The 9,989-nt window shown below is 56.7% G+C and overlaps 4 protein-coding genes across 4 annotated transcripts; 3 read left to right on the top strand and 1 right to left on the bottom strand.

The window, feature by feature from the left end:
• Window positions 1-40: 40 nt before the first annotated feature.
• SPRG_16757 (hypothetical protein) lies at window positions 41-801 on the bottom strand (the record flags this gene model as incomplete). The annotated part of the gene is made up of 1 exon (XM_012356074.1): window positions 41-801. A coding segment is annotated over one exon (761 nt), but the record flags the coding sequence as incomplete, so codon positions are not given.
• An 856-nt stretch (window positions 802-1,657) lies between these two features.
• SPRG_16756 (hypothetical protein) lies at window positions 1,658-3,375 on the top strand (the record flags this gene model as incomplete). The annotated part of the gene is made up of 2 exons (XM_012356073.1): window positions 1,658-3,313; window positions 3,367-3,375. 2 exons carry the CDS (start codon window positions 1,658-1,660, stop codon window positions 3,373-3,375), a joined length of 1,665 nt encoding a protein of 554 aa, XP_012211463.1.
• Window positions 3,376-4,247: 872 nt separating this feature from the next.
• Window positions 4,248-6,023, top strand: SPRG_16755 (hypothetical protein; the record flags this gene model as incomplete). The annotated part of the gene is made up of 1 exon (XM_012356072.1): window positions 4,248-6,023. One exon carries the CDS (start codon window positions 4,248-4,250, stop codon window positions 6,021-6,023), a length of 1,776 nt encoding a protein of 591 aa, XP_012211462.1.
• Window positions 6,024-7,762: 1,739 nt separating this feature from the next.
• SPRG_16754 (hypothetical protein) lies at window positions 7,763-9,478 on the top strand (the record flags this gene model as incomplete). Its single annotated transcript, XM_012356071.1, has 1 exon — window positions 7,763-9,478. One exon carries the CDS (start codon window positions 7,763-7,765, stop codon window positions 9,476-9,478), a length of 1,716 nt encoding a protein of 571 aa, XP_012211461.1.
• Window positions 9,479-9,989: the final 511 nt, after the last annotated feature.

The raw sequence follows: 9,989 nt of genomic DNA, 5'->3' as shown, positions 1-9,989 counted from the left end.
CGGGTCGTAGCGCTGGCCCGTCTGCATAGGCGGTGCAAACTTTTGGCCCCGGTCGAGGTTCGGGAACCGCAGCGTGTACTCGACCGTCTGGAACGTGCCAATCTTGTTTGGCGCTGGCGCTGTGTTGAAGACGATGGCTGCGCGGAGCGGCGCCGTGGTCGTGCTCTCCTTGGCAGTCTCGTCCCGTGACGAATACCGGTAGTACCAATCGTCTTCTTCCGGGCCGTACGACGGGCTCGTCACATAGGCCTCGAGCGCGACTTCCGACTCGAAGAAGACGAGGTCGTCGGCCGTAATGCCAGAAATCGTGACCGTCTTGTTGTCTGCGATGGGTACCGATAGCGACGGGTACCACGTCGCGAGCGCTGCGGCAAAGTACTTGCGCGTAAAGACCGTGTCCGGGACGATCGCGAGCTTGGGCCGCAGCGCAAGTGCTTTTCGGCACTTGGTCGACTTTTGCTCGTCGGGCGACGGGTTCTGAAAGCAGATCTTGGTGTCGTAGCTCTCGCCCATCGAGCTTTGCAGCCATTGGTACACGGAAGGCTCGGCAAAGTGCATGCCACGCTTGCTGCCATACGTCTGGACGCGGTCGCCGTAGTTGACGTTGGGGTAGCCTGGAAGAAGCGGCCAGTTTTGCCAGCCTGGCGCAAACGACACCTCGTAGCTGCCATACATGAACGACTGCAGGACGGCAAACGCAATCAGCGCGAACGCCGGCGCGATGACTTCGAAGAGGGTCGCGATCGGCCGCCGCTTCTTGAGCCACACGTTCTTGCGCAGCAGCGGACCTGTGTGCCCCATGGTGTGCAAAATGAACAATGCGACCAAGAGCCTAAGCGCTCGCACGCCGTCTGTCCATCCTTTGTGTTGGATCGCCGACGTCAAGGTTTTGCGTACTTGGACAGGGACGCAGGATCGGCATCTGTAATTCGCTTAAAACGTAAAAGAGTACCCACAAAATTTTACGTGGCAGTCGGTTCAGGTTCTAAAGTACTCGTATAAGGGAATAATTGGATTCATGGCGTGTCGCTCCTTCGCGTTGATGGATTTAGAAAGGGCATCAACTCTCGCAGATGCTACATGGGCGTTGATTGGTGCACGCTTGGCATCTGGATGCGGTTAGGGTGGCACCGCCTTACAGTGCTGTAGCGTGGCGTCGCGCTTGCACTGCGCGGCATCTTTACACCTCGCATCCTCAACGACTGCGTCTCGGCACTGCCGTTCAGTTGCAACGCGTTGAACATCAGGAGTTAACCGTCATTCTCTGCGGGGGCTCCAGGACAGTAAAGAATAACCAAATAGACTCACTTTTACATCAACCCCGAGAATTACGTCAGCTGGTCCTGTAAACGGTTCGAGCGGACAAGAATGTGACGCCGAACGATTGGAACGGTTAATGTTCCAAACCGTGTGGCCATCGACCCGCGAACCCATCACAGAGCACGCGGCTTGTACGATGAGCTGGCACGGCACGACCCAAGCCCGCCGTCCTTGGAGGGTCAAGGATATGAGCCTTCTGGCATAAGATGTGGTTATCAACCTGGTTGTCTTGTTGGAAAATCGAAACGAATACATGAGGCAACACAATCGGTTAAACCTTCGATGCTATGGCCTAGTCTTCGACGAATCCTTCTTCACAGAAACGTGCATTGGAAAAATGGCAACACGAGGTGTGGTGCTCTTTGAAGGCGAAGCGCCGCGCGAGTCCAACGCACCGACACTCAGCAGCAGCAGCGCCACGGCCACCGACCTCAACCAGAACCCAACGGCAGGTGGCGTCCGCCGTCCACCGCCACCGCTTGAAACAACCTTCCACGTGCGTGGCAACCTGCTTTCCAAGCAATCGGACGAGCGCTTCACGCCCGTTATCTCCGAGTACGAAGGGTTCGTCGACGATGACGCCTTTGAGACCGACGACTCGACGCTCCGGCCTCCTCTGAAGAAGCCCGCGATACGTCCCTATGTCCTGAGCTCGCTCGCCATCATCGTGGCCGCCGGCATCGGTGTCGGTCTTGGGCTTGTTTTGGCGACGCTCGACCTCTCGTCCGATGCGATTGCATGGGTGGCACTGCCCGGTGACCTCTTCGTTCGGGCACTGCGCTGCGTCATGGTGCCCGCGGTCTTCTCGGCCATGGCCGTCGCTGTCGCCGAGATCGTCGTGCTCAAGAAGGCGTCGCTTCTCTCGTGGCGCACCGGGTGCTACTTTTTTCTGACGTCGTTTTTGGCGGTCGTCCAAGGCATGATTGTTGCCGGCATTTACCACACTGTTGTGCGCAATCACAAACCACCATCGGGGCTCCTCGCAACCACGTCACTCGTGTTCAAGTTCGAGTGCCCCAACGGCAAGTACGCCATTCCAACCGACGCCAACGAGCTCGCGTGCGTCGCGTCGGAGACTTCGTCGCCAACGACGCGCTTCGTCGCGAGCGATGTCAACCACGTCTTGGCCGTCAACACGACGCTGCGCAGTTTCTCGTTGACGCAAGAGGTCATTTCCATCATCAACCTCTTGGTGCCCCAAAACATCTTTGCCGCGCTCGCCAATGGCTCGCTACTCAGCATCATTACGTTTGCACTCCCCCTCGGTTTCGCGATTGCCAAGTCGCACACGGGGCTACCAGAGCACAATGCGATGCTGGTCGTGCTCCGACAAACGCGCAACGCGATGCTCATCATGCTGCAGGTGATTTTGAAAGCGACGCCCGTCGCCGTCGCGTTTTTGCTCATGAGCGCAATCGTGACGTACGACAACTTGACCAACACGGTGGTGACCAACGGCGGGTACCTCCTCGCGGCGTTCCTAAGCGGCGTCGGCGTGCACCTATTGCTTGTGATGCCACTCGTTCTCTTTCTCGCGACGCGCACCAAGCCGTTTCACTACATCCAACAGCTGTTTCCAGTCTACGTCTTTGCGTTTGGGTGCGCGTCGTCGTTGGCGGCGCTCCCGGTCGCGGTCACGGCCATGGCCCAGACGCGCCAGGTCTCGCGGTCGTTTGCACAAGTCGTCATGTGCCTCGGAACGCCCACAAATTTGAATGCCGCGGGCCTGTACCACCCGGTCATGACGGTCTTCTTGGCAACCACCATTGGGATGGATCTGGACACGCCGCAGTGGGTCGTCCTCTTCTTCGTGTCGCTCTTGAGTTCCATGGGCACAGCGCCTGTCCCGAACGCTGGTCTTGTCATGCTCATGACGGTCTGGAAGACGGTGTTTCCCGACGACGCCGTGCCTCAAGCGTTCGTGTTTCTGGTTGCAATCGACTTCATCTTGGACCGCGTTCAAACCGCAGTCAACGTCAACGGCAACATGATCGTGACGCGCATACTAGCGGACCGCTATGACGACCAAACCAGCGGGCATACAAGTGGGACTAAGAAATCAAAATTGACAGCCTTCACGAATGGAGTTGTGATGGAGTTCTATATCATACTCGTACATGAGTAGAGATTGGTGAGCATAAAGCCTTCCCTCGAGTGGGCCCTTCAATGGGCTATTGCATGTTGCACTAACACCGCTAACGCGCGGCGTACGACGAGGCGCTTGCATGATCAGAACGTGACGACGTACGTACACATGGCCGTAGCAGTGTTGCCAGCTTCCGTGAATACAGGTGACCTGCCACGTCTACGACTTGGCATGGAGGTCATGGGCCGACGCGTTGTAAATGACCAGGGGCACCGGCAGATATGCTAATTTCGGCATTCTACACCAATATGTGTTATTAATAGCTTCGATTTTGCCAATGCAATGGGTCCTACCGGTAGCAAGCTACGTAGCCTACATACTTGAAGCGCGACGTCGTTCGGCGCGTCTGATTTGAAGAAAACGGAAAGGCGCGGTCGTAGGATGATGTTTCTCACCGTGTAGAACGGTGTTTGGTGATAATACATCCTGGTCCAACAAAGTGCAATATCAGATTTTACACGTGTAAAATGTGTAGGAATTACGTGGCAGTCTAGCAAATTGTAGCTAGTGTGGACTGTCGGGTGAAAAACACCATGGTGCACATCCCGCGCCTGGCCGCGAGATAGCCAAGCGTGTCTATCCCCGCGTTGACGTGACGACACCCATCCTGCGCAAGGTATCGGCCATCGCAGCAGGCCACGGGTTGGCTGGCGAAGCGACGAGAGATGGACTTCGCCGCATGTGCAACGAACCATCCGTGTGTATGGCCTGTCGTCTGACCGGGAAAGGTCACGTTCGATGCATATTGCGTGCTTGAATCAGTCTTTTATTTCTCGCTTGGATGACAAAGCACAGCACGAAAGCGTCGGGCGGTGTCTATTTGTTTGCGCCAGACGATGCGCCTGCCGCCGAGCAAGAGGCGCCCCGGCGGTCCACCGCGGTAGACCATCCCCACACCCTGCTCTCGACGCCAAGCTCTCAAACCGTGTCTGTGTCCCGGCGTCTGCCACCGCCGCCCGAAGGCTCGGGCATCCGTACGACGTTTACATCCCGTTTGAGCCCCGGCCGGCCCTTTGAGGTCTACGAGGACCCAATCATGGAAGAGTATTTTCCCGACAAGATCCACCCGCAGCCGCTGGACGTAACGAGCCGCACGAGTCTGCTCGCGTCCGTCTCGATTGTGATTGCCGCCGCGATCGGTATTGGCCTCGGCGTCGGCCTTATGCAGCTCCACGTCGACGCCTCGTCCGACTGGCCAAAGTGGCTCGCGCTGCCCGGTGATCTCTTTGTGCGCGCGCTGCGCTGTCTTATCGTGCCCATGGTGTTTTGCTCAATGGCGGTCGCGATCGCCGAGATCGTTCTCCTCGAGAAAACGGCCCTTCTCTCGTGGCGAACGGGTGGCATCTTCTTCCTCACGTCACTGCTCGCAACGCTCCAAGGTATCACGGTAGCCTATGTCTACCACCTCGTTGCTAGCCACGGTGTTGCCAAGGCACCGGCCCCCGCGCTTCCGACAAATATCGCGCTCCAGTGCGCCAATAAGCTGTACCTCGCAGTCTTCAGCAACAACGGGTCCGTCGGCTGCGTCGAGGCCAATCCGAATGCCACGACGGCGCTCTTCTCGCTGCGCGATTCGTCGCACGGCATCACGCTTGCGTCCAAGCAGGCGCTCTCGCAGCTCTCGTTGTCGGACCAAGTCATCTCGATCTTCAACTTGGTCGTGCCAGAAAACATCTTTGCCTCCTTTGCGAGTGGGTCGCTTTTGAGTATCATTGCGTTCGCGCTGCCGCTCGGCTTTGTGATTGCGAGAACGCAGAGCGACGCGAGCCACAACCATCTCTTAGTGCTGCTACGCCAGACGCGGAATGCTATCTTGGTGCTCATTGACGGTCTCTTGCGCCTCACTCCGATCGCGGTGCTCTTCCTCCTCGCGAGTGCGATCGTCTCGTACAAGATCAAGGAGGCGAACGCAGCCGCCTTTGGCTACGTCTTTTTGGCATTTCTGGCTGGCGTGATCTGTCATGTGCTGCTCGTGATGCCGCTATTCCTCTTTCTCTGGACTCGCTGCAACCCGTACAAGTACCTCCGTCATCTCGTGCCGGCGTACGTCTTTGCATTTGGGTGTGCCTCCTCGATGGCGACCTTGCCAGTTGCCGTCACGGTCGTGCACCAGACGCGCCAAGTCTCGCGGTCCCTTGCGCAGCTCGTTTTGTTCCTCGGAACCCCCACCAACATGAACGCCGCGGGGCTATACCAGCCAGTCATGACGGTTTTTATGGCGCACATGTCGGGCATCGACGACCAGCTCCGTGGTCCGCAGTGGGTCGTGCTTTTCTTCGTCGCGCTGATTGGCTCGATGGGCACGGCGCCCGTGCCGAACGCCGGCCTTGTCATGCTCCTGACGGTCTGGAAGACGGTGTTTCCGTCGGCGACGCAGGTCCCCCCGGCCTTTGCGATCGTCATGGCCGTCGACTTTCTCTTTGATCGCATCCGGACCATAACCAATGTCAACGGCAACATGGTGGTGGCTCGCATGCTCGCCGACCGCTTCAACGACGACCTCCACGACTCGATCGATGACACCGCCGCCGCCACCGACCACCCCATTCGAGTCTAGTTGTCGACCACCCCATTTGCGTCTACATGGAGTTGTTTGATATGTATTTACCCCTTGTTCCTGCATAGCTACATGTAGCTAATTATAATAACTATTAATTGTCTACTGTTTATTGTTCTTTTTTGGCGCGTCTTTGTGTGTGGTTGCTCGAGGTGACCATCAGCAGCAATATGCTGGATTGCGCGTTCGTCAAACAACGGAACGAGATGTACGGCTGTCTATGCGCGTGATGCGCTGACACGGTTCTAAGAGACGTGATGTTGCAATCGTTTGCACCTGGGTGAGTCGACAGAACGCGAGCAGCTACACGGGAGCAACTGCCGAGCGAGCCAAGACAGCCCGCTTTCAAGTCCCGAAAGCGAGCAAAATCGTTCAATGTGTTGGCCCCACCTTCCCAGAGGGGTATAAATTGACTTGGTCGTGTGGATACCGAGACTCCTTTGATTGGACATATCCATCAGCAGGTCTGCAACTGCGTGGACGTCGGAACGAACCAATTCATTGGGTTCCTCCAACTAAGTGCGATGCGTTTGAGATTGCGCGACATCGCGTTTACCTGTTGTACCTTCCTGTGTACTACGCTCTAGAAAAATATGGGTGTTGCATCCCAGAGAAAGAACGCGACGGCGACGCTCGTGGCTTTGCCTCAGGCACTCTACAATCTGTACGAACGATGGCATTTACCGTTCAAGGACGACGATATTTCGGTTCGGCCTACTACGTCGACTATCAGCAAGACGAGATGGCTCCAGAATGGCGTCGCATTTTACTCGTGTCGTGTGTGTATGTCTGCGCTAACCATCCTGAGAAAGAATCTACATCGTCTTCGGGACGTGCGGCTATAACGCGACGTTCGATAGCAACAGCTGTCGACAAAAGCACCTGGCAGCATCCAGGTTTACAAATGGCAACTTCAAGTCCCACTTGCTGCAACGTTGCTGCTTCGTGAGGGATGTTTTCCGAGGTGTCTGGTTTGTTCCTACCGGTACGTTTGGATCAAGACAGTCACCAAGATTGTTCGTGACGACCTCTACACAAGATCGCTTGCATGCTAACGTAGCACAAACGTAGCATGTGATCGCATCCATTGCTGTCGTTTGTTCGACGCGTTTTTCGGGGGGAAACAGGCCAGTTCTACAGACCATTTAACTTCAAACGCTGCCGTCTGTACCGTTGATGCATCACGCGAGCTGATCGTGGCAACAGACCGCTTCAAAAGGCTCGACTGGTGTTGATGCTGTCACGGTAGAAGCGAACCCCACTGGTTCATCCTTCCAGTGAGTGCTTTCTTACGTTCAGTAGTCGTGCCCCAGGTTGGGATACAATACACTATACCCCACGGCAACTTCGCTGTCAGAGTAGCACCCAACACAACGAGAACGCCTTTCCGCTTCAATCGGCTTTGCCGCCGACACGCCCAATGTCTTATAACACCAACGCGAGTCGATGATAGAGGTCTTGTCGATTTCAGTGTAGTTGATTCGCATACCAGCCTTCTTTGCGGCAGGGGCGAGCCATTATTGGTAAGCAATCGTTCGTTATCTTCTGGCGACGCCATTTTGCCCTTGTAGAAAGGGCGCTGACTACCATCTGGATCGAGCCTCAAGCAAATACAACAGCATCGGCCGTCAAGAGTTGCTTTCATCAGCAGAGGCGGTTGACCCACGTGGGCCTTACTAACACGTTCCCCGCCGATCGAGTGTACGCATTCATTTCCTATTTGACCACAGAGACGAACCATGCCGGGCAACCAAGGCATCTACCTGTACCAAGAAGCCGACCACCAAGTGACGCCGACGCCGCCGCACCTCCTCCATGCGACGCCGAGCTCAGCGTCATCGACGAGCAGCGGTGGGAAGCGCACAGCGCCGCACCACGAGCCCCTTGGTATTCGAACCAACTTTACGACGCCGGCGCGGCACGACCTTGGGCCCCACACGCCCGAATACGAGTTTCCGGACCCGATCATGGAAGAAGCCGAGAAGCTGCCAATCGGCGGCAATTTTGACCCGCGGCTCGGCTCCAACCTCGTGAGCTCGCTCTCGATCCTCATTGGTGTTGGCGTTGGTGTTGGCCTTGGAATTGGGCTGAAAGCGCTCGGCCTTAACAAGGACACGATGCTGTGGCTCGCGCTGCCGGGCGACCTCTTTGTGCGCGCGCTGCGCTGTCTCATCGTGCCCATGGTGTTTTGCACCATGACGGTCGCGATCGCCGAGATTGCCATTTTGAAAAACACGGCGCTGCTCTCGTGGCGCACGGCCGGCACGTACTTTCTCACATCGTTTCTCGCAGCCGTGCAAGGGACCCTGGTCGCGATTACGTACCACGGACTCGTTTCGTGGCAGGACAACGCGACGACTTTCAACACGGCGTCGACGGTGCCTATCATTGCGCTGCAGTGCGCCAACGGCAAGTACCTCGGACCGTCGTCCATCGATGGCAGCGTCGCGTGCACCGGCGTGAACGCTTCGTCCGCGCAGTTTCAAGTGACGGACGTCAACAACGCGCTCAAGATCTCGACGCCGCTCAAGACGCTCTCGCTGACGCAGCAAGTGATTGCGATCATCGAGATGGTCGTGCCCGACAACATTTTCCACGCGCTCGCCACCGGGTCGCTTCTCTCGATCATCATGTTTGCTCTGCCGCTCGGCATTGCCGTCGCAAAGTCGCATGCGGGCGACGCGAGTGCCAACAACCTCCTCAACATGCTGCGCCAAGCCCGGAACGCGCTCTTGATTCTGATCCATATTGTGCTTCGCTTTACGCCGATCGCGATCGTCTTTCTCATCAGCAACGCTGTCGTTGCATACGACACGTCGTCTGCAGGATTGGCGGCGCACGGCGGGTACCTCCTCCTTGCCTTTGTCGCTGGCGTCGTCTCGCACGTGCTCATTGTGCTTCCGATCGTGCTCTTCCTCTTTACGCGCAGCAACCCGTACAACTACCTCCGGCAGCTCTTTCCGGCGTACGTCTTTGCATTTGGGTGCGCCTCCTCCATGGCGACTTTGCCCGTCGCCGTCACGGTCACGCACCAGACGCGCCTCGTGACGCGCTCGATGGCGCAGCTCATTATGTGCCTCGGGACGCCTATCAACATGAACGCCGCGGGGCTGTACCAACCCGTCATGACCATTTTCATGCTGCACATGTCGGGGAACGCTTCCGCGCTAGGAACACCGCAAATCGTCGTGCTCTTCTTTGTCTCGCTCATTGGCTCCATGGGCACGGCGCCCGTCCCGAACGCCGGTCTTGTCATGCTCATGACGGTCTGGAAGACGGTGTTTCCGACGATCGCGCTGCCGTCGGCGTTTGTGTACGTGGTGGCCATTGACTTTCTTTTTGATCGGATTCGGACGGCTGTCAATGTGAATGGCAACATGGTCGTGACGCGGATTCTATCGGCGCAGTACGACGACACAATTTCGCTCGACGGCGCCAGCACTCCCGTCGCGTAGTTTCATAGGAAGACTATGTACTGTGTGTCCTTCTAGTAGTGTACTAACCGTCTATTTAGAATGTGTAAAGAAATACCCGTTGGTGTGTCTACAGTAGTGTATGCTTGCAGTGGATTGCAGCGGATGGTAGAAAGGAAAGGGAAGCGTTTCGGGGTGCAGAGCCCGCCGTCGACTCTCTTGCAGGTGTTGAAGTTTTGGCAATGGAAATGCGAATCCTTCACAACAGTGAAGACAGAGTCGTGCGGGTAGCGATAACGAGCTAGCGCTGTGTGCTGCAGGGTGGCAGTCTTGGTGGCTATCCTTGCACCACACACCCACGACCGCTAGGCCTCGGCTATGCTGCAGCGACGCCGTTCGTGTCACTACCCATGTCCTTGTTTGAGATTCTGGTGAGGCCATCACCATGAAAACGGTTCAGTGAGCTGGTGTCCGTTGTTGTTGAAGTGAGTCTATTTAGATATAATTTACACTGAACTGGATATGGTGGTGGACTATCGATTCCAAGGTGCTA

The sequence above is a fragment of the Saprolegnia parasitica genome (assembly GCF_000151545.1).
Source record: "Saprolegnia parasitica CBS 223.65 unplaced genomic scaffold supercont2.368, whole genome shotgun sequence".
Lineage (NCBI taxonomy): Eukaryota > Oomycota > Saprolegniomycetes > Saprolegniales > Saprolegniaceae > Saprolegnia > Saprolegnia parasitica.
The sequence above is the reverse complement of the archived record's forward strand: the minus strand, read 5'-3'. Positions and strand labels throughout refer to the sequence as shown.